The following is a 25,152-nucleotide window of genomic DNA, read 5'->3' as shown; positions in this document are numbered from 1 at the left end:
CACAGTGTCTTGTTTTTTTAAAGTCCTCTTAACAAAATAGGTCACTGCATTATTTATTTATTTATTTGTTAAAATAACATTTTCAACCGATTTTCTGCAATTTATGTTGATGATCTTGTATACATCCTATTTTATTGATGATCGTCTTTTGTTCTTGTATTGCATACATGATCTAGACACATCCTTGACAATTTACCTAATATCTCGATCTTGTATTGTATACGTGATCATATTGTATAGATAAATGTCGAATCCTTATAGATCAATCTCTCGATCTTCTTAAACTTTAATGAATTCATTCTTTTATTTTTAGTATTTTACAAGATTAATCTCATTAGTTAATATTTTTATTTGGTTTAATTTTATAAATAGAATTTAACTAAAAACTGTTATTTTTTCTATATTAGTTTTACTCTAAATTGAAGTAAGAACAATAATTAAATTTATTAAGTTTCACAAATTAAATATTTAATATTATTTAATATTTCAATATTTTAATTAATAAAATAAATAAACTATATAAAAAACAATTAAAAAAAAGAAACAGATAAAACTAGTTCAATATAACAAATATATAATATAATTTGGATCACATAAAATATATAAAAAAAAACTATAAAAAAAACAAAAACGAGTTTCTCCATCCTGTCTAAATTTTCATCGTTATCACTTTCTCTCTCCTCTTTCTATCCATTTCCATGGCGACTCAAGGTCAGATCATCACTTGCAAAGGTATACTATCACTACATATCTGTTTCTATCACTGCTCCTTCCTATAATCCCATGTCTTTCGTTTCTAACCCTAGATTGTATTGTCTATTCTGTGTCTGTTTACATCAGCCGCCGTTGCTTGGGAGCCGAATAAGCCATTGTCGATTGAGGACGTCCAGGTTGCTCCTCCTCAAGCAGGCGAAGTGAGAATTCAGATCCTCTACACTGCTCTCTGTCATACTGATGCTTACACTTGGAGTGGCAAGGTATACATACTACCATTCACTCTTCCTTGATCATTTCAATGTCCGATCTTAAGTAGACATTGGAATTTTTCATTCTAACTGCTTGTTTTAATGGGTTTTACCTGATGTGGAATTGTGGATGAAGAATCTCTAGATTTGTTTCTGACCTGAAAACTGTAAATTGCAGGACCCTGAGGGCCTTTTCCCATGTATTCTTGGTCATGAAGCTGCAGGGTATGTCTTATATATATAGATGTACCACACTTTATGTTAGTATTTATGTTTGTTATGGTTGGGTTGATTCGGAAATCTTTACAGGATTGTTGAAAGTGTTGGTGAAGGAGTAACTGAACTTCAGGCGGGAGACCATGTGATTCCTTGTTACCAAGCTGAATGCAAGGAGTGCAAGTTCTGTAAATCAGGGAAGACTAATCTATGTGGAAAAATTAGGGCTTATACGGGTGTTGGAGTAATGATGAATGATGGAAAAAGTCGGTTTTCAATCAAGGGAGTTCCGATTTACCACTTCATGGGAACTTCAACTTTTAGTCAGTACACTGTTGTTCATGATGTCAGTGTTGCGAAGATTAATCCAGTAGCCCCTCTAGACAAAGTTTGCCTTCTTGGTTGTGGTGTTCCAACTGGTAAGTGCTGGTTTTGTAGTTTTTATTTCAGTATGGTGTTTATTCTTTTAGGCCTTAATTTGGAAAGTGGGAATTTCTAACAGTTGATGATCGAACTTATCATTCTGTAAGTTTTTTTTAAAGTGAAACAAAATTGATTTCTGCAATATCATATGGCTCTAAAATCGTACCATTTATCTTGATGATTTTCCTGTCAAATGAGTTTCTTATTCCTAATTCTTATGTTATTTTTGTTTTCTTAATTGAGTTTTCATTGATGGTCAATAATTCTATTGCTCTAGGTCTTGGAGCAGTCTGGAATACGGCAAAAGTGGAAGCAGGTTCCATAGTCGCTATTTTTGGGCTTGGGACTGTTGGTCTTGCAGTGAGTACTTAATATGAACAGCTAATATATTTATTTTTCTTGCTATGTTAATTTCACAAACAGATATATTTGGCAGGTTGCTGAAGGTGCACGGACAGCTGGTGCATCACGAATAATTGGTATTGACCTTGACAGCAAAAAGTTTGAAACAGGTAAAACTTCTCCTTCATCTCCGCAAATTCTCATTATACATGCCACTGTAAGTTAGGGCTGCTGTTTTAAAGTATTCAATGTCATAAAAATTCATTCTTTTGACATGAGCAATTTTATTAAGTAGGATAAACCATATTATTCAATGCATAGTTTTGTTTCCTGATACTTAATATTTTTATGTCTATACTCTTCCTTGGAAACATTTTCTATATCATAATTATTAAGTAAAAAAAATCATTTTTTGTCTAATTTGGTTTTTCAGTTTGAGGATGCTTTAATGGTTCTTTGGGTTAATGAATATTTGACCATAACCTCCAACTTGGAAATTATCTCACTTGTGTCTTGTTTGATGTTTTTATTTCTTCTAAAAAATAATCCAACTTTTTTGGAGAGAAAAAACCTTGTTTGATGATAAAGTGGATTATTTGAGGTTATTTGTATTAAATGACTATAAGTCTATAAATATTCTTTTGTATTTAATATAAAAATGTTGTAAAACATAAAGGTTATTTTAGTTGTGATTTGAATGCTGAAGTGATTGGTGTTGGTATTAGGGGTTATATAACCCTTCATCAGGTTATTGTTGATCTTAGCATGCTTGAATTGTTGAACAAATTTATTTATTCATAAACGAAAAAACCATAAATCTGGCAGCCAAGAACTTTGGAGTTACAGAGTTTTTGAATCCGAAGGAGCATGAGAAACCGATACAGCAGGTTATTGTGGATCTAACTGACGGTGGGGTTGACTACAGTTTTGAGTGTATCGGAAATGTTTCAGTGATGAGGGCTGCATTGGAGTGCTGTCACAAGGTTATTATTATTGATCATCTTCTTGTTGGGGCCCTTAAACATCTTTATTTTTTGCACACAAACAATAATCTTTACATATTTTCTGTTGTTATCTAATATATAGGGATGGGGTACATCTGTTATTGTTGGTGTTGCTGCTTCGGGTCAAGAGATATCGACTCGTCCTTTCCAGCTAGTGACAGGCCGTGTTTGGAAAGGAACTGCTTTTGGTGGCTTCAAAAGTCGTTCCCAAGTACCATGGCTTGTGGAAAAATACGTGAATAAGGTAAAAAGATTTGCTAGAATAATTTCAAATTTAAATGAAAATTGTCCGTCAGTCAGTCAGTCACATTTTTGTATCAAATAATTATTATATCAGGAAATCAAGGTTGATGAGTACATAACCCACAATTTGTCTCTCGGTGAGATCAACAATGCTTTTGACTTGATGCATGAAGGGGCCTGCCTTCGTTGTGTCCTCAAAATGGATGACTGAGATGTCACCTTCATTAAGTTTGCCAGCGTTTTATATTATAATGATAGAATCAAACTTTATCATCATCATCATTATTTTTGTTAAGTTTGGGTATCATTTTGAACATTAAAGGTCTAGTACTGCTTTCTCTCTTTTAAAGCAAATTTCATTATATTAACCTGTAGAGAACTCAGGGATTGCGCCGTTATGGTATGTTACATGAGATTCCATATAAAAGGGAGAAGACATGAATCATATTGTTTTTGTTCACCTTGTTATTATGGTGGAAAGGAACACTTTGTTTTGTTTTGTTTTGACTAAGGTAATACTTTACCACAATTGATTTGGTTCAAAGCAATACCAATACCTTTGTTGACTCATTTCTCAATGTTAATGCAAGGAAGCTCTTGTTTTGTGTCTATATTCTTTTATGTTTATTATGAGTGGTTATACGTTTCAAGTCATGGTCTATATTTTTACAAGAGTTGTGTCAATCTTATCTGATGACGAGCTTCTTGCACCTGAACAGATGATCTTTTTAAGAACCAAAAATATTTGGGCCAAAACAACAGATGCTAAGAAGAATAAAAGCCCTTGAACACGTAATGGATCTCCATGACTAAATCCACTCACATTAGGATTATTAGGATTACTTGTCAATTGGTTGATCTAATTTGATCCACTCACATTAGGATTACTTGTCAATTGGTTGATCTAATTTGATAGACTTGTCTATGGTGATCTAATTTGATAGACTTGTCAATTGGTTGATCTAATTTGATAGACTCGCCCTCTGAAACAAGAAGTTCTGGTCCTGGAGGGATAATATCAACCACTTGACGCCCATCTGCTGCATCTATTAAATCAACAAAGCCCAAAGGATCTCTCTTTCCCTTTCCAGTATCTATTAAATCAACAAAGTCCAAAGTACTACAGTACCAGAGTGAATGTGATCTCCCACAGACATATGTAACGCTTTATCAAGTACACGAAAGTGTATACCATGATTCTTCTGTCTATCAATAACTGCATGCATTGTACGGTGGATGTGAAGAAGTAAGACATTATCTCGGTAGTAATGAGCCAATATCTCTCAGCCATTTTTTTCTCCGCTAATCACCCCTTCTCAACCAGCCCGTCCGATCGATCTTGTAAGATCGGCTAATTCAAAGGGGTTAATCTGGTCTTCAGTTGTCTCCACAAATCGTTTGTTTTGTCGAACAAAGTTTTATTAGGGGTCTTGGTTGGCCCCATATTTTGAAATTGTTGAAGAAACAACAAGATCTTTCTTTTGTTCCTTCCAGACGATCGAAAAAGAAAGAAATGGTTAATATATTCAAGATAATTACGTATTTACAAAATACCGTCTCAATAAAATGGGTCCGGATCTCCTGCGGGAATGATTTGAAAGATCCAAAACCAAAAAGAGTGGTATTTGCTAGGAACAACATAATGGAGGCAGTACCCAGACAAGACCCCTGGCCTGATGGAAAAAACGGGTTTTTCTTCCATTTTTGCTTGCACTTTATTGGAGCCGACATAACTGCTGTATCCTCCCCTGTTCCGGTCATGGAATAGATGAAATAAATCAAAAAATTGATTTTTGTTCAAGAATGAAATCTTATTGAAACTGTCCATATCCGGTTCATCCTTCGGAACCATATCACATCCTGGATCTGATGAAATACGATGAATTGAGACGGTATTTTGTAAATACGTAATTATCTTGAATATATTAACCATTTCTTTCTTTTCCGATCGTCTGGAAGGGACAAAAGAAAGATCTTGTTGTTTCTTCAACATTGTGGTTGATCTGGATAATCTGTATTATCATGACTTGACTGAAACAAAAACTAAAAAATAGAAAAAAGTTTATTGATTATTATCTGAATTATACCCTTCGTTTAGAAAGACAATAGTGTATATAGAAAAAAAAAATAAAAGTGAAGCAAGCGCATATGAATGAAATTTATTTCACGTCTATTTAACAAGGTTGTAAATGAAAGTGAAGCAATCTTCACTCAAGTACGCACTGTGATTGGTTTGACACAGGAGAACTAAGAGATGAGATCGCAAAATAGTAGTTTCTCAATGACAAACTAATAAAACAGTGAAATGTAATCTGTGAAGACAATGGAGATGAGGGGATGGTGGTTCTATATAACTCATTTTAAAACTTCAAACAAACCATTATTTGAATGTAAGAACAACTTTTAATCCAAACAACAAGAAGAAACACATACCAAGTTTCTGACATTTTAAAACTGCCACTTTTGCTAACCAGTTTCAGTTTAAAAGGGCAATGTAAATCCAAAACATAATATAAAAGAGAGAAACCCTAACATTTTGAATAAATCTCAAAATACAATAGGTGGTGGATAATGAAGAAGTCTTCACAACAGACAACTTAAAAGGTGACATTTCGAAGAGACTATGAGGTTAGAAATATAGGCCAGGATATACATCCAACCCAGGAGACATAGGACACAGAGATTCATCAAGCATCCAAGGTTCGTGATCAAACCCCAAAGAGCCCAAATTGGTTTCGCTTGGAAAACGGGGATCATATATAACTTGACGAGAGGTACCCGAACCACCTTGCTGATTTCTTTGATGACTGTTGTTAGATCTCCAATTAGAATCAAAATTGGGAACATTCAAACCATTAATCTGTACATTGGCATCTCGAAAACGAGAAGTTGGATGCACATACGAGTTTGCAGCTGGTTGTGAATACAACAGTGAATTTGAAAGGGGATTGTCCCCTTGAAGCTGAGAGGATGTCAGGGATTGAGAAGGCAATGGGTTCTGCAAGAAAGCACTGGAGTTCGGCTGAGGAAAATCTGAACCGGTTTGTTGATTTCTTTGATTACTGTTGTTAGGTCTCCAATTATAATCAAAATGGGGAACTTTCAAACCATTAATATGTAGGTTGGCATTACGGGCACGAAAAGTTGAATCCACATTTGAGTTTGATTCACAGCCTGCTGCTGATTGTGAATACCAAATGGAATTGGAAACAGAACTGTCCCCTATATGCTGAAAGGATGCCTGGGGATGAGACGGCCATGGGTTCTGCAAGAAAGAACTGGAGTTCAGCTGAGGCAAATCTGAAGTGGTTTGCTGATTTCTTTGATTAATGTTGCTAGATCTCCAATTAGAATCAAAATTGGGGATTTTTGAACCATTCATCTGTAGGTTAGCATCTCGGATAAAAGGTGAACCCCTATATGGTTCACATTCTGCTGCTGGTTGTGAATGCGACAAAGAATTTGAAACGGAATTGTCCCCTTTATGCTGAGAGGATGTCTGGGAAGACGGCAATGGGTTTTGCAAAAAAGCACTCGAGTTTGGCTGAGGCAAATCCGAACCGGTTTGCTGATTTCTTTGATTATTGTTGCTAGATCTCCAATTAGAATCAAAATGAGGAACTTTCAAACCATTAGTCTGCAGGTTGGCATCTTGGATACGCAAAGTTGAATCCACATTCGAGTTCGATTCACAAGTTGCTGCTGACTGTGAGTTAGGCAGAGAATGTGAAACGGAATTGTCCCCTTTATGCTGAGAGGATGTCTGAGGTTGAGACGGCAATGGGTTCTGCAAGAAAGCACTGGAGTTCGTTTGAGGCAAATCAAAACCGGTTTGCTGATCTGTTTGATCACTGCAGTTAGATCTCCAATTAGAATCAAAATTGGGAACTTTTGAACCACTAATCTCTGGGTTGGCATCTCGAATTTGAAGAGTTGAATCCTCATACAAGTTTGGTGCTGGTTGTGAATACGGCAGAGAATTTGAAATGGAATTGTCCCCTTTATGCTGAGAGAATGTCTGGGATTGAGACGGCAATGGGTTCTGCAAGATAGTACTTGAGTTCAGCTGAGGCAAATCTGAACCAGTTTGCTGATTTCTTTGTAGGTTGGCATCTCTGATACGCAAAGTTGAATCCACATTCGAGTTCGATTCACAAGAGTTCGGCAGAGAATGTGAAACGGAATTGTCCCCTTTATGCTGAGAGGATATCTGGGACTGAGACTGCAATGGGTTCTGCAAGGAAGCACTCGAGTTCTGCTGAGGCAGATTCGTAGCCTCACCCACGTTAGGATGGGAGTGAGAATGATCAAAACTCTGGCTGGATTCTGGCAAACATATCGAATTAGATTGAAAGGGTAAGGGATTAACTGAGCCAACATCCACAGAGTCTAGCAGGGTCGTCAGTCTCACATATTCATATGGAGTCGAAGATAAATTACCACTTTTTCGCAAAGCTTGAAAATTTGTCTTCCTATGGAAAATTTGGGAAATTAATTGCCTGGGAGTTCCATTAGTTGTCAAGATAGCCTCACCTGTCCGCTTGAATGCTGTCCTCGCACCATTAACTTGATGAATACTGATATTTTGGTGGGTATTCTTATTTTGAGAACTGGGTAGGTGTTGGGAGTTACTAGACTGATTTGGATTTATCTCAGCAACATAATTGCCCGTTGTAGTAGAGCATGGACGAATAGAATAGACGGCTGTCAACCTAGGTAGAGCTTGAGGTGGTGGAACTGCTACTTCTGTTTTTTCTCCCTTCAATAGTTGCCTCTCTAGCTTCCAATACTCAATTTTGTCAGTGGCATGACAATGGTCAAGAATGCAGGTTCCATCGCCCCAATTGACACATGGAGAAAGTTCATCACATACATAACAATGGCACTGGAATTTTATGATATAAGATAATAAGCTTAATTTATATCCAACAGTAAATTACCAGTTAGCTTAAGATGGCTAAAATAAAATTGGTCATTTACCTGACTACAGTACTTCTCATGTGGGGTGGTGGCAAATTCGTAGTTAGCACAGAGATGGCGAGGATGGGGGAAATCTCTGCAAGCAACCTAAAAGAAAGAAAGAAGAATATGCAAATCATAACCAAATCATATGAATCAACTATGGATGAAACTGAAACTTAATCCAAATCAACTAACCTGACCCTTTGATCCAACAACAACCAAATCATCTGAATCGCCAATGGCGTCATCATCGGCGGAAACTGGCTTATCAGGATCACCATCCAATATCACACAATCATCATCATCATCATCTTTATCATCATCTTTATCATCAACAACAACCATTTTATTTACCGATCGTTTTGAATTAGGTTCTATCATGGTAACATCACTGTCAAAGTTTGCCCTTGTATTGCAGCCGCCACCCGTGTCGCTCCAATTCTCCTCATCCGAGCTGATCTCGAGTATAACTTGCTCCGAACCCTCCATCGATAAAGTACACCGTCTCCGATTACTGTTGATGATTGATGTTCCTGCCAATTTCTTCGTCTCTCGAGGTTTCCGTCTGTGTAATAAATCTTTCCGGGAAACAAACGGAGAAAGTCGCAAGTTGAAAAACTAACCAGTATCCGATCGCAATTGGAAATTTCAATGGGCTCCTATCAGCATTGGAGAAGATATCAGAATTAGGAGTGCAAGTCAGTCAATGTTTCAGGAATGAAACTGCAAGAGAGAAAAGAAAACCTAATATCAAGCCAAACCCTTCTTTATCTTAGGGTTTTAATTTACGCGTGTGGCTGGTCGGACCGCGAAACGTGTGAATGTCTTTTCGAATTCTAAGTATTTTTCGAACCGGTCAAAATACGGTCCGACCGGACGGTTCGTCAGAAAATCTAACCTAAAAATTTCCGGTTCAAAATGTTAGCTTACTGCATAATTTTTTTTCTTTTTATCTCTTCCGACACAGAACGGCGAAATTGACAACCCAATTGGCAGCTCCCAACAGCAACGGCCTTGCACAGGTCTCCTCATTTTCGCGGATATAGATCTGCTGTCTCATAATATGAGCTATTAGATGTACCTGTTCAACTCGCCTTATTTTACCATAAAATGTTGGAGTTAACCATCACATTTTATGTATAAAATAAGGTAAATTGAACAGAGGTATATCTAAGGACTCGGATTATAGATTCATATTATGAGACAACATATCCTTATGAATTTTGCCCTACCCAGGTCTGAGGGCTCTCGACACAGCTCTGATGTGGTGTGGCCTGCGACTTTCGCGCAACTGATAACTCTGATGCAGTTCCAACGAAAGTTTCCCGACAATAATTCGATTGGTGAGATTGTTGAGAGTGATTTGTGAGATTGTTGAGGGTTGACACTAATTTGTGAAGGGATGATCATAATTCTGTTAATTAATGAGTTTTGAATTTTATGTTAGTTTGTGTCTTTGAAATGTTAGTGGATTCTATTGAATTTTGTTAATTAATGAGTTTGTGAGTGAATTTTGGATTTATGACTTTCCAATAGAAATTGTCAAAATTGGTTTGTTAACTATTTAAATTAATGCAACCACATTGTTATATGGATTCTCAACTTGAATGTGTAGATTTGCTAATGGTTTGTTTAACCTTTTTGATTGTTGATAATTAGTTTGTTTGTTAATTGTTGATATGTATGTGATAGTTATTAGTTATGTAAATTGGAATTTGGACTAGGATGGTTTTCATTATATAATGTAAATGAGAATTCAATAATAAAATTGAATGAATGAGTCCAATAATAAAATCGAGTTAATGAGTTTATCCAACATTAGAAAAATAGTAAAATATAACATTTTTATGATACATGAATAAATCATGATAGTGTAATAGTCTTGTTGATTAAACTAAATGATTTAATTAGAGTTATAAAGATTAAAGTTTGAACAAATTATTTTACTAGATAAAAAAAAACAAATCTTATTTGCTATTAGTTTTTTATTAACCTAAGTGGATTTAACTTATTTGTAAAATATATTTAACTAGCATACAAATAAATTGATATATTTGAATTAAGTTTTTGATTGAATTAGTCAATTAAATGTGGTATTAATATTAATATAGAAATAAAAAGTTTCCAATGAAATGATACATTAAACTTTTCAAATGCAATTGATGAAAATGTAATTGATTGCATTAAATAACTGTATTCATAAGTTAGAGAAATTAGTTTATTGACTAATTTATTTTTGATATAATTCTCATTTTCTCATCTATTGTTTAACACAATAGCAATAAAGACAATTATATCATCTTATCCTTCATTGAGTCTAAATAAACTTTAATGTTTTTCACTTTCAATATCACATTATAAATCTTTGATTGATTAAAAATTGATTATTTTAATAGTGCATTCACACAATTTTATGATCCTGTTAATAATTTATGTAAGTTGGTCAAGTTCATTGTGTATTGATTCTACTACTAGATTCGTTATACCTTAAAACAAAATCGTCTCAAAAGTTTTAACACATAATAGGAAGAAAATATAACTATTTTAAGGGATTGGAATCAACATTTGATTTTGGTGATTTCGTTTTTGTATATTATAGTTTATTTTATTTTCTTTGTAAAATTATACTTTTATATTTTCTGTAATTTCAAGTCAAAATACCTAACAATGTTTAACTCGGGAGCTACTCGAATCGAAAGTTGAAATTCCAACACAATCAAGCGTTATTTCAAATTGTACACAATAAAACCGTTCAGGATCTTATACCGTTTAAACTACTCTTTTATTTATTTATTTTACGTGGGGAATTTATTTCTTTAATGATATCGAAAAATAAAGCGAAAATATATACTTTATAATGAACTTCATAACTAACATTCTCGTCGAATCTCGTCTGAGATTGAGATTTTAATGGGAGGTTGACATAGGTCTTTTTAACTTTTTTCGATTAAGAATACTCTTACGAATAAAGAATCGCCACCTAATTTTTTTAAAAATTAAGAAAATAATTGAAACGTATACACGCTAAAATTAGAAATTCTTTTATGAGTTCAATGTTTTGTTACATGTGAAAAATACTTTAAAAAATATTATTACATTTTACATATTAAACATTTGGAATTTCATATCCTACCGTACTAAACATTAATATTAAGAACGTATCTTATTAATATTTGAAAAAATAGCATAAATCATTGTATATACACAATGAATTTTCAAAAAAATATAATTGAAACATATTTAGACATACTATGATACTAATAATGCTAATCATTCATAATTCATAGACATTAGTCACTAAATGAAATATTGAGATCATATAAATATAAACATTAATATATTAAAATAAGATTATAAGAAAATATTTAAATTATAAGTCTAATAATCATGAGACATTTTCCTACTCATGTTAAACATAATTAAAATATTAATAGGCATGTATTAAAATATTAATTTACAATAAGTAAATATAAAAATATACATATACATAAAGTTAATTTTAGGATTTTTAGAGCTTTAAAACAAAATAAAAATAATTAAATATGAAAAATTAAATAATGATCAAACTTTTCCTTAATTGAAGATTACATTTTTTTTTTTAAATATTACTTCCTTTGTTTAATTTTGATTTTTCATTATTTAGTTATTATTTAATTAATTCATAATGAATATCAAATAATTAAACAATAATATAAAAATAAATAAGGAATAGACCTACATAATTAGTTATGGACGATAAATTAGTGGGGTCTGCTAATGGTTTGGCACTGTTGTTGTCTTTTCTTTTTTATTCTCTGCACATTTTTTAAAAAATTAGGCCAAGAATAAACTAATTAACTGAAGAAATGGAAATGTACCTGATCCCTTGCTTTAAATACTATTTAGAGGTTCATTTTACCAGTTCAGATCTTCTGCTACCGATTGCCGTGTTCCCCTGTGGCGGACCAATCAGATTGCAGCATTATTAATTTAATAATAAATCAATTTGGGCAGGAGACGGAGGGAGGGAGAATCCGGAATCCGGGTTTAGGCCCGGGTTCACACAAGACGCCGTTAACGGAAGCGCCCGTTAACGCCAGGAAATAATATAATATTCAGATAATACCCAGATAAGATATCTTCGCTCTGATCTACACGCCCGTTGCCATGACCCTCATGTAAACCCCGCATACCCACCCATGAGAAGAACGCCTGCCGTTCATGAAAATACACTTACACGTCCATGTAAAGACCGAATTGACAGTCATATTTTCTTTACGTTTATTAAATATTAATTTAATTTATTAAATAACACAGGCAGCGATATAATATTCGCTTCAAGTAATTCAATCTTTTATTTTCTAGGAATTTTTATTTACTTTTTTTATTTCATTTTTTTTGCCTCGAGTCTCTCTGGAGCGAAGATATATTTGCTTCCATTCATTTTAATAAAAACCTCATGTAAAACCCCCCTACCCACCCATGTAAAGACCGCTTGCCTACCATGTAAAGACATGTACCCGTCTATGTAAAGACCAAACTGGCCTGGATTTTATATTTCCGATTATTAAATATTAATTCAATTAATTGAAGATGACATGCAGCAACCGAACAAATCTTCGCCTCAATTACCGGCTAGTTTTTTGTTCCTATTTTTTTTTTATTTCATTTTTTTTGCCTCGAGACTCTCTGGAGCGAAGATATATTTGCTTCAATTCATTCTAATAAAAACCTCATGTAAAACCCCCCTACCCACCCATGTAAAGACCGCTTGCCTACCATGTAAAGACACTTACCCGTTTATGTGAAGACCAAACTGGCATGAATTTTATATTTCCGATTATTAAATATTAATTCAATTAATTGAAGATGACATGCAGCAACCGAACAAATCTTCGCTTCCATTCCTTGGGTTTTTTTTTTTTTTTTTTTTATTAATAAATGTTAATGTAATTAATTTAAATTGACATTCAGTAAACGACCAAATATTCGCTTGAATTTTTTTTTTCGAGTAGACGATTGAAAGCGAAGATTTCTTATTTTCAAATAATTTTAGCCTGACGTTCATGTAAAACCACCTCCCCTCCCATGAGAAGCCAACTTGCCTGTCATGTAAATTCACTTACCCGCGCATTTACATTCCGCGAATAAATCTTCGCTTCTATGAATAGTTTTCATTTTACATTTTTTTTTAATTTTTTTTTATGAATTAACGATATCGAACGAATATTTATTCGCTTCCATGACTAGTTGATATAATTTCAATTTCCCGCTACAAGCCGGGATAGTCCCTCAATTTCATTTTCATAAGCAACTATTCATATTCTTCTCTCTCTATCTCCCGACGATAATCCAAACACTGAACGTCGAAACCCTAGATATTTCGTTTATACTACAAGGATTTCTTCTGAACATGTCGGGTAACCAAGGCAACAACATGGAAGTGGATCATCCCATCGACTCCCGAGAGGTCGTCTTGCAAGTTTGTAGGAGCATAAACGAAAACGAAACTGCACCCACTCCGGCATCCACCGTCAATCCCAGCACTAAACCAGAGAGGTATGTTCATCTTATTGTGTTTATACTCATTTTACACATGTTTATTCCATTTATTTCGTATAATACTGATTTATGCTATCCCACCAAAATTAATGACTTCTAGGACCTATGAAAGGAAGAGGAAGAGAAATCCGAAGACGAATACTAAGTCGTCATCGACTGCTGAATCAGTTTCCACCGTTGCTGTCGAAGCTACTGATGTTGCTGCAGTTACTGATGAGATTTTACCACCACCTTTTCCCCCTAAAAAAAAACCAAATGTTATTCCTACCTCCACTCCAACAGTCGATGAAGAGTTACCAGAACCACCCCCAGAAACCACTAATATTTCTCCGTCTACTACCCCATTCGATGAAGAGTTTCCCCCATCTCCCCAAACAACCAAAACCCGCAAGAAACGTAAACTGACATTTCTAACCAGATCATCACCTCATGGCCTCGCTCAACTCATTCCTCAATTGAGCGTAGAACAGAGGGAAGCCGTGAAGGAAATCGGGTTTGGTTCTCTTCTTACAATGGGCGTCTCCAAGTGCCTGACTCATTTTTCCAGACACGTAATCCAATGTTTTGACCCGGATAAGAGTTCTCTGGTATTGGCCAACGGTGATGAGATCCTTATCGATGAAGATCTCGTACAGCTCGTGATGAACCTCCCTAGAGGGGCAATGAACGTAGTCGAGTCCGTTGGGTTGGACAAGACTAAGGACCCTGATTATTTTAATTTCTTGAGGGATTGGAAGACCAGATGGACCGGGGAAGACTCAAAAGCTCCCGAAACACTTTCTATGATCCCCAAGATATTAAGTAACACAAGTGCAGACAACGATTTCAAAATAGACTTCGTTGTCTTTGTTGTCTCTAGTTTTTTATGTCCTGTTCAAAATTCACGAGCCAGGTAAACATGTATTAAAACCTATTATATATCTAATTGTATTTTTGAATACTGACAAATGTATTTTTTTCATTTCAGGTTCAAAATTCTGAAATCCTTAATGGAGGTTGATAACATAAAGGAACTGAACTGGTGCCACTTTACACTACAACGATTGGTTGACAGTGTAAGAAGTTGGAAAGAAAAAGCCAGTAAAGATAAAAATCCATATTTCGATGGACCTATAACCCTTTTATCGGTAAGTATTGTTGCCTCTCTTATATATGATTTATAGATATGTAATATTTTCTAACATGTTTCCCACTCCTTTACTCCAGATTTGCTACCTAGATGGTGTTTTTGTGGAAGGTGAACGTATCCCCTACGAAAGAAAATTTCCAATTATCTCCTGTTGGGATGACGTCAGCGTGTTAGAGTTTACCAACTTAGAAGTTCGTGCCGGTGGTTTTGGGCTGGGCAGGGCAAGGGCGCGCCTAGCAGTTAGACAACCCGAGAATCCAGTTGACTCGGTTGAAGTAAAAGAAGACGATAATGAGGTATGTGGAAACAATAAATTGACTACCATTGTTCTTTATTATCCTGTTTTCAAGATTAATGAAGTCTGTTTTTCATAATGTACAGTTGTTGACATCCAAAATCCTGCAAACTTTTAAAGATACAGCCCAACAGCTGAATTACCTATCAGGGGAGTTGGAGAAACGCAACATCGATCTGAAGCCCTTTTTTGAGGCCGGTTTCCAGAACCTCAGAGAGTCTGAAGGGTTCATGAAACACTTGAAGGTGGTGATCGATGGTCCGGTTCATGTAGGTGTGGAAGATCCTACAAGGGATGCACTTGGGGACACTTTACAGTGTGCGGGCTTGAAATTCAATAGTCCCCGGGTTGATTACACATGTCAGACTGCAGTGGAGGACCATGCAGACAATCCACCAGCACAGGCTGAAGTGAATGATTTTGAGGATGCAGTGATGTCAAATGAAGAAAATCCATCAGATCACGTTGAACAGAATGATCTCGATGTTGCCGTTCTGGCCAATGAAGCTCCGTCACCCCCTGTTCAACCGAAATCTGTTGAGGATGTACGTGAGGACACTGAAAATGAATCACTCCTTGTTGAACAGGAAGTTGTACAGGCTGCATTTCAGCCCATTCAAGCCAAGTCACCCCCTTTTCAACCGGACGAACCTGAGGATGCAGTTATGCCCCATCAAGAAAATTGTTCGGATCACGTGGAACCGAATGATCTCGATGATGCAGTTCTGCACAATGAAGATCAGTCACTCCCTGTTCAACCGAAAGATGTTGAGGATGTAGGTCATGACATTGACGATGACTCACTCCTTGTTGAACAGGAAGATGTACAGGCTGCATTTCAGCCCATTCAAGCCAAGTCACCCCCTTTTCAACCGGATGAACCTGAGGATGCAGTTATGCCCCCTGAAGAAAATCGTTCGGATCACGTGGAACCGAATGATCTCGATGATGCAGTTCTGCACACTGAAGATCAGTCACTCCCTGTTCAACCGAAAGATGTTGAGGATGTAGGTGTGGACATTGACGATGAATCACTCCTTGTTGAACTGGAAGATTTACAGGCTGCAGTTCAGCCCATTCAAGCCAAGTCACCCCCTTTTCAACCGGACGAACCTGAGGATGCAGTTCTTCCCAACAAAGATGCCTCACCCCGTGTTGAACCAACTGATCCTGATGGCGAAGTCAAGGAACCGGATGAGGTACCCCTAGTGCAGACACCCACTCTTGAAGACGATGATTAGAGTGAAGGGAAGGAACCGGTTGAGGAACCCAAAGCGCAACATGTTGAACCAAATGATCAGGGTGAAGGGAAGGAACATGGTGCGGAACCCAAAGCTCAGTCTGTTGCACCAAATGATCAGGTTAAAGGCAAGGAAAAGGTTGAGGCTTCTAATGCCGTTGAATCTTCTGAAGATGAAGATGAAGGTGATGGGGGGGGGATGCATCAACATTAGAGAATATCCTAAGAGGAAGCTCACGAAAATTCCTGTGCACCTTCGATCCCCCTACATGCAACAGGTTGCAGATATGTTGGACCACAACATAACCATCAAGGAACAGAGATTAGCCGATTTTGTGTTCGATGAAGACCTGCCTCCAATGTAAGTTACCTCTCATGCCTCTCTGAATTTCAAATATGAAATTAGTTAGTTATGGTCTTGTAAATGAATGTATTTTGCAGGGACGTTCTGTACGTAGGTGCACCGGGTAATATCACCCGTAAGCTATTTCAAACAGTGAAAATGGGGCGTGAAATTGCGAGCGAAGTTGTGGACGCTTGGTCCATAATTGTGCACTTCAAATGCCGTAGGTTGCCAAGGCATGAACCACGAATAATATGTTTTTCAACAATTTCACATGTAAGTGCTTCTCTTGTTTTGTTCTATGTATCCTTCAATGTTCATGACTTTGAGTCTCCACCCTTATTTTGCAGGTTAATCTGCAGTATGATAGGACCTTATTTTGTCAATCCCTTGAAGAAGACATGAGAAACTACCATGTCACAAAAGAAGACATCATCTTCGCTGACCTGGTATGTACATATCCCTCAATTCCAAGTAACGAGACTGCCATAAAATAACAAATGTTTATGTTCTTTTGTCAGATATTCCTACCTGTCGTCACTTCTGGACATTTCTTTCTTGTATGTGTGAATATTAAAGACTCCCAAATAAATGTCCTAGACAACTCCGGTCGTCCGCCTAGAATGAAAATTTTGGACAAGTATGTCCAGTTGAGGAATCAAATCGATAGTTTTTCGACTTTCTTGGAAAGGCAAGGCATACAAAGATTTGCCGAAAAGGTTAAGATGTACAGGATAACGGCCCCAAAGCTGCCTTGGCAAGACCAAACAAACAAGACCGACTGCGGTGTATATTTAATGAGACATATGGAAACATATAGAGGAAAGATGAAGGGTTGGTCATGTGACATCAACGAAAATAATGTGAGTGTTTTTTATATGTTATTCTATGACATTTAACAATTTTAAATGTTCTTATACTTTCTCTTGTTCTTTTGAAGGCCGACGAAGCTTTGAGTACATTGAGGATAAAATATTTATACTGAATTCTTATGTCTGAGCACAATGTCAATAGGTTCAAGTTAAAGACTGCCATTAGATCAAGATATTAGGGTTTTGTATGTGTTATACTGAATTATACTTGTACAGTAATTCTTATGTTCACACAGGTCAATTGACCTATTTTTAATGTATGGATGTTTGATATTGATTTATAACTTATAATGCAATTCAGATCTTAATGTATGGAAGGCAGTTCAGATCTTAATGTATGGAGTTATAATGTATTGATGTTTGATGTGTCTTCTTGTACCGATTTTTTTAAAATCATAAACGAGGATGTTTTCTTAACTGTGTGTTTTAATATTCTTAAACGAAGATATATTGTCAACATCATGAAACTGAAAAACTTGCAACCGTAATATCTTCTTCACTGAAAATTTTGAAATTCATAAACGAAGATATCTTCTTATGTTCATTTTTGGTGCAATCGATATTTTGGAAATCCGAGACGAAGATATCTTCTTCACTATATGTTTTTAAAATCATAAACGAAGATATCCTCGCAACTATACATTTTCAAAATCCTAAACGAAGATATCTTCTTATGTTATTTTTTGGTGCAATCCATATTTTTAATATACGAGACGAAGATATCTTCTTCACTGAAAATTTTGAAATTGATAAACGAAGATATCTTCTTATGTTCATTTTTGGTGCAATCCATATTTTGGAAATCCGAGACGAAGATATCTTCTTCACTATATGTTTTTAAAATCATAAACGAAGATATCCTCGCAACTATACATTTTCGAAATCCTAAACGAAGATATCTTCTTATGTTATTTTTTGGTGCAATCCATATTTTTAATATACGAGACGAAGATATCTTCTTCACTATATGTTTGTTTATTCATAAACGAAGATATCCTCGCAACATGTAATGCCCCTACCTGTGGTATGTATTGATGTCAATTCAAGAATGAAAACTCATTTATTAATTCAACTACTGCTGTATCAAGATCATCACTCTCATACCCTCACTCTCACTCTCACTCTCACATTACACTCTCACTCCTTCCCAAATCTCTATCTACCGGTGTCTTTCCTTCATTCCTTTAGCGTAAAACTCATAAGATGGATGTAGAGATTGACCAAGACATGCTTGTTTTATCGCAGCAACAGCTGGAGCGATACTTAAGTCTGATCAACGATGACCCTGTCCCTTTTAGTGTCTATCATGTAGATGAGATTCTTCCTCTAATACGAATAAACGTTAACGAAGGACTGATGGCCCACATGCAAAGCAGATGGAATACGGACTCTCGTTCTTTTGTTATTGGGGAAATGCATATATGCCCGACGCTAGAGGACTTTGCGTCAATCCTTAGGTGTGGTACAAATGCACTCATGATCTTGCCTGTCCATCAAGATCCTCATATGGCCGTCCACATTTGCGACAGCTTCTATGGATGTACAATGTTTGATGCTCTCTTGTTTACCCTCCAACATGGATTTCTGAATATGACAAACATAGACGAGTACATTTGGCGTGTCTAGGGAGCTGAGAGGACCATCAACCACACACAAAGCAAACTGATCATGCTTGTGGTTCTGGCTCATTTTTTTTTATGTCCGGCTGCAAGACGCCGGCCTTCGGAAAGGATCCTGCGGGTTGTTCCTGCACTGATGGGAAACGCCCCAAACCTGGCTAGCCTGGTACTTGCTGAGACGTTACTTGGTCTTAACGAATTTGTTCCCGAGGAAAACAACTATTCTCGCCGTGGATCACCTTTGGTTCTATACCTCTGGTTGTTAGACAAGTTGCATTGGTTGCCCCGTCCTTCAATTCCCTACACTTCCTTTGCCAATCTACAAGTGCAAAGGGTCAATGGACTCGTGCCTCCAAATTTTATTTCGGATATTCACCCAATTAGGTTCATTGTTCCGTGGTATCTGTGTACTGAAATGATGTACGAGATGAGGGGTTCTCCATTCATCATTTTGTTGGGCCTTCAGGGAACTACCTCCTACTGCACAAGTGTCATATACAGACAATTTGGCCTACGGAATCCCCTACCTTCAAATGGAGACAATCCTCCGGAGGACTTCATGTTTACTCCTCAAAATCTTTACTTAGAGTACGCATCAATAATTGAAAATTCTTTGACGGTTTTCATCCCCAACCGATGGATCAATGCTGTGAACGAAGCCATTCAGCTATACATTCCACCCGTCATCGAACATGAGGTCGTGTCGCTGACAGGACCGATAGACGAGTCATCCTCTCATGAATCAGACTAGAGCTTCATTTGTATTGTTGAACAGCTATATTTTTGGTTAATCTGTGCAGTACTTATGTAAACGGATTATGGAATGTTTTTGTGTATTCAACAATATTATGAAGTTATGTTTGATTATAGTCTGAAGTTATATTTTACATTATGTATTGAGTTTATTCTGGAGTGATATAAATCGACTCATTGTCGTTAGCTTTGATTCTTTGATTGCAATTTGGATGTCATGATCAATTCAAAGTATAATGTAAAACAACTGATCTGTTCATGTAAACCCCTTCGATTGATCCATCGACAAGTTGCTCGCTTCCTTACACAATATCTAATCAGTAAATCGAACGGACATTTCTTCGCTTGTAAAACCCTTAAAAACGAAGATGATGTCGCATCCAATCTTTGAAGTTACATATTATTGTTGACACTTTCATGTCATACTGTAATGAATTTGAAAACGCAGAATCATTCGCCTGTAAGTTTCTATATTAAACAAAACATTGTTACGAAACGACATACTATTCGCTTGATCTTCATATTTCAGGTCGAGCACATTCAACGGAAATATATTGAAAATATCTTTCATCATTCAAAAAAGAAAAGAAGTGTGTTTTCGTATAAAACCCTATAAAGAAATCATTTCATATCTATGGATTACTGTATGTAGCCTGTAATGACATATCAAATCTGAACAGTGTGCAGTATTGTTGTCACATCCAAAAAATTAATAAATATTGTACTTTAAGGAAGTTGCAAATTATTTTTTTTTTTTCAATTTTTAAACACATGAATTCATCTAATTATATACGAAAAGAAGCGAACATATATTCGTGTTCAGTGAAAATTGCAAATTATTCGGAACTAATTTGAAGCGAATAAATATTCGCTTGAATGAATTCTAGGTTGACTTACATGTGAAACACACAACCCCTACATGAGAATACCCTTTACAACTGATGTAAGTACACCAACGCTTGTATGTGAAGACCAAAATGATGAATGAATGTGGGAGGAAAATACACGCCGCGAATAAATCTTCGCTACAAACAATTTTTCAATTTCTATCCGTTACTCACATTTAATTTTTATTTATAATCATTACACATCGAATCGGACCAAAACTTACATTTAAAATTATGGCAATGATATGACTTATGGGCAACGTATACTTAGCCAGAAGAGTAGATATGATAATACTCTATTATTTTTAACAAATTCGTTATTTTATTAATGTTTAATGACATTTGCATGAAAATATAAATAACAAATAATTATTATAATTCGACGTACAAATTTTCATTACAAGTTTCATAAACATTTCCCCGTTTCATAAACATTTGTACATTTTAACAATATTAAGCTGCATCTCCAGCTTCAAGGCATCTCCATTGAAGCAACCACAGCGGATCTCTCACGCATAACTGGGGTCATACACCTGTTGAGTTATCTCTTGAGATGTTTTCCATCCCAGGGAATCTCCCAAATGATACATCCCAGGGAAGCAACCACAGCAGTGTACACGAATGATCTTCATTTGATCGGTAGTTTCTACTTGAGTTACCAAGCATTCGTGTACACTGAAGATGTTTTCCACCAGTTCATCTTGATTGTACAAGTTTTCCATCACAGAGAATCTCCCAAATGATACATCCCAACAAACTATATGAAAAAAACACACACTATCAACAAAAACGCTCAATAGATATTTCATGCTGCCGACGAAGATTGTTCATGTAATCCCTACATTTATAGCAAAAAGAAAATCTGTTTTCTTCATAAATTATTCAGATCTATTGATTCAGAAAAAGTAAATTTCCCGTGATGAAATATCAAATCCGAACAGTGTGTAGTCACTTTGTCACATCATGAAAAAGTAATTTCATTCACGAAAAAGTAATAACACTTAATAATATTAAATAAAATAAATAATTCAATATTGTCATTCACATTATATTAGATAATAAATTATTTCAACATGAATAAAAACATTTTCATGAATAATTATAAAATTATATTCAATATAATACGTAGGCTGTGTTTGGTAGACAGTAGTACACTGTTAGGATAGTATATTTATCCCAATAGTAAAATTATAAGGGTGTTTGGTTGAACTGGTTTTATATGTATAGTAAAATTAAGGTATAACTTATACCTTGAAAAGGGTATAAAATAGTAACATTCTACACCTATTACAAGAAGATATTAAAATTTTAATTTATTTTTAATATTTTTTAATCTTATTCTTTTAATATTAACATTAATTCTTTTTATTAATTTTTAATTAAAGTTTAATTATTAAGCTTTTATTATTTTTAATTAAAGTTTAATTATTTTTAATATTTTTTAATCTTATTCTTTTAATATTAACAATAATCCTTTGTTTTGTCACATCATGCAGAAATTATATGTCATCATTGAAAAAGAAGTGTGTTTTTGTATAAAACCCTATAAAGAAATCATTTCATATCTATGGATTCAGTAAAAGTATTAAGCATGTCATGACATGTCAAATCGGAACAGTGTGCAGTATTGTTGTCACATTACAAAAAGTAAAAAATAGTATATTTTAATACAGTTTCCAATTAATTTTATTTTTCTATTTCTAAACACATGCATTCATCTAATTATAGAAGAAAAGAAGCGAACATATATCCGTGTTCAGTGAAAATTGCAAATTATGAGAAACTAATATGAAGCGAATAAATCTTCGCTTTAATGAATTATAGGTTGACTTACATGTGAAACACACAACCCCTACATGAGAATACCCTTTACACCTGATGTAAGTACATCAACGCTTGTATGTGAATACCAAAATTATGAATGAATGTGGGTGGAAAACACACGCCGCGAATAAATCTTCGCTACAAACCATTTTTCAATTTCTATCCCCTGGATCACATTTCATTTTTATTTATAATTCATTACAGACATATTTTTGTACGTTACATCATATCTTAAAGTAATCATTATACATCGAATCGGACCAGTCTTCATTATTTTAGATAGGGAACATCAATCATAATTTATATATTGTTAATTAAAAAGTTTAGGTGATGTTTGATCTTATCTTGTTACACTCATTATAGAAATCAAAAATTCATATTAAAAAATGCTGAATACTACGGTCATAAATTAAAAAATTACATTTACTATAATTAACATTATATGAAATATTAAATTATTCATACATAACAAACCTTATATTTATTACATGAGTGTCAAAGTAAAATATATACATTGTCATTTATATTCAAAAAAAAATTCATTAAAATTAATTGACAGCTCAATTAAAAAGGAAATTAGTACAATGAAGCGCCAAAAAATTTTCCACATGTCAAGTCAACTGTCACAAAGTCTCAGACTTTGTTACGACGGCCAGTGAATCGCTACCATCGAATCAAATGTCATTCCTTTAGATTGGATACGATCTGTTAGATTGGCAGATCGAAGATTTGTTCGCTTATTCAGCATTGAGAATCAAATAGTTGTTCATTTTGTGTGAATTTTTTTTCAAATAATGTGAAACATGAAAGACATGTACTAAGCGAAGATAGATTCGTACATTGCGGAGTTCTGCACGAATACATCCTCGTCTATTGTCGTATGTTACTTTTCATAATGCATAATTACCTTTCACACTACAAAAGCGAATATCGCTTCGACTCGTACGAAGTTCATGAGAAACTCCTTATTCATGTTTGTGAAAACCGATACGGCCTCATGAAACTACATTCACACTAACAGAGCACTTTACAAAGTAAAACATCTCAAGCCCGAATCCGGCCGTAATACACCCAGGTTATTCTACCATCTGACCTAGCGCTGTCGTCTCCGGCATTTCGACTACGAACCCATTTCTCTTCCGGTTAGTATCTTCGGCTCCAGCGAAAATGGTAAGAAGTGTTTACGGTTGCATGCTTGTGTCTATTTCGTTTTCTTAGTTTAGGTCGTTCGAATCTAAATGTGACTTTAACATCTCATAATCAGGATTCCGATATGCAAATAGTTCCATATACTGAATCCACGACTGAAGTGAACACACTAAGGTAATTACGCGAATGTTACAATTGTTAAAATTTGACTATATTTGGATTAGGTAAGTAATCCAATTTGCTAATGATAATGTAGTGTTCAACAAAGGAAACGAAAACCCGATGCATCAGGCACGCCCACGACACCACTGGATATTCTGGCCAACGCGGCGAATGAAGCACTTAGTGAGAACCAGGTTCAGAAGAAAAGAAGAAGGACTCGTGACCCTGATGTCGATTTCAAGAGCAGAACCTCTCCATCGGGCCTTCATCACCTGATTAACAGGTTATCTGAAGAACAGAAGCAGGCTGTGAGGGACATCGGATTTGGTTCCCTTCTGTCACTTGGCATATCAAAATGCCCACTTCAATTCTCACGGTGCATTGTGAGTCTATTCAATCCCAGAAGGAGGAGCATCGTCCTACACAGTGGAGAGGAGATGCAGATTGATGAAGAGGATGTTCAATGTGTATTGAACATACCGAGAGGTGAATTAGTGGTGGCAGAGTGTTTAGGAAATCACACGGACGACAAGGTGTACAAGGACCATCTCACGGCGTGGAGAAGGAGATGGGGATTCGAGAACAGTGGAGGTCCTTCAACCTACCAAATGCCTGACAAAATTCTACAGAACACAGAAGGAGACAGTAACTTCAAGATGGACTTCGTGGTGTTTGTTGTATCCAGTTTTTTGTGGACATCCCAAAATCCACAGTGCAGGTAAACCCCTACATTTGGAACCTAGCATTAATTCTGTGATCTCATTTAGAACTTCAATATCATTTTACATGGCTTGAGTCACTACTTTTTTATTTTCAGATTCAAAGTACTGAAATCCCTCCAGGATGTATCTAAAATCAAAGACTACAACTGGTGCAAGTTCACGTTAGACGGGCTAGTCGACAGTGTTTATAAGTGGAAAGCAAAGAAGACATCCTATTTCCATGGACCATTAACCTTTCTTTTGGTGAGTGTAGAAATCTATTGGCTGGAGGTTGTCCATTCATAATTTTTTGATGACTTTGAACGTAACATATATTTGTTCTTGCTAATGTATCAGTTGTGCTACTTGGACCGTGTGGTTGAGTTCAAGGTAAACAGTAAGATCTCACGGAGTTTTCCTATTCTAGGATGCTGGGACGAGAAGAAGATGTACGAAAGGGTTGAGTATGAGGCGGCACAGGG

At 35.6% G+C, this 25,152-nt stretch overlaps 2 protein-coding genes across 2 annotated transcripts; one reads left to right on the top strand and one right to left on the bottom strand.

The window, feature by feature from the left end:
- Nucleotides 1-620: 620 nt before the first annotated feature.
- Nucleotides 621-3,694, top strand: LOC124940674 (alcohol dehydrogenase class-3). Its single transcript, XM_047481207.1, has 9 exons — nt 621-732; nt 841-977; nt 1,144-1,190; nt 1,275-1,600; nt 1,882-1,964; nt 2,041-2,116; nt 2,772-2,929; nt 3,033-3,194; nt 3,288-3,694. Exons 1-9 carry the CDS (start codon nt 699-701, stop codon nt 3,402-3,404), a joined length of 1,140 nt encoding a protein of 379 aa, XP_047337163.1. The 5' UTR covers nt 621-698; the 3' UTR covers nt 3,405-3,694.
- Nucleotides 3,695-5,540: 1,846 nt separating this feature from the next.
- LOC124937387 (homeobox protein 5-like) lies at nt 5,541-8,879 on the bottom strand. Its single transcript, XM_047477647.1, has 3 exons — nt 8,351-8,879; nt 8,174-8,260; nt 5,541-8,078 (listed from the first exon to the last, which is right to left on the bottom strand). The coding sequence occupies exons 1-3, from the start codon at nt 8,642-8,644 to the stop codon at nt 5,823-5,825; spliced, it is 2,637 nt and encodes an 878-aa protein (XP_047333603.1). The 5' UTR covers nt 8,645-8,879; the 3' UTR covers nt 5,541-5,822.
- Nucleotides 8,880-25,152: the final 16,273 nt, after the last annotated feature.

This window comes from Impatiens glandulifera, chromosome 5, assembly GCF_907164915.1.
Source record: "Impatiens glandulifera chromosome 5, dImpGla2.1, whole genome shotgun sequence".
Taxonomy (NCBI): Eukaryota; Viridiplantae; Streptophyta; class Magnoliopsida; order Ericales; family Balsaminaceae; genus Impatiens; species Impatiens glandulifera.
Note: the sequence above shows the minus strand (reverse complement) of the source record. Positions and strands in the feature narration are given on the sequence as shown.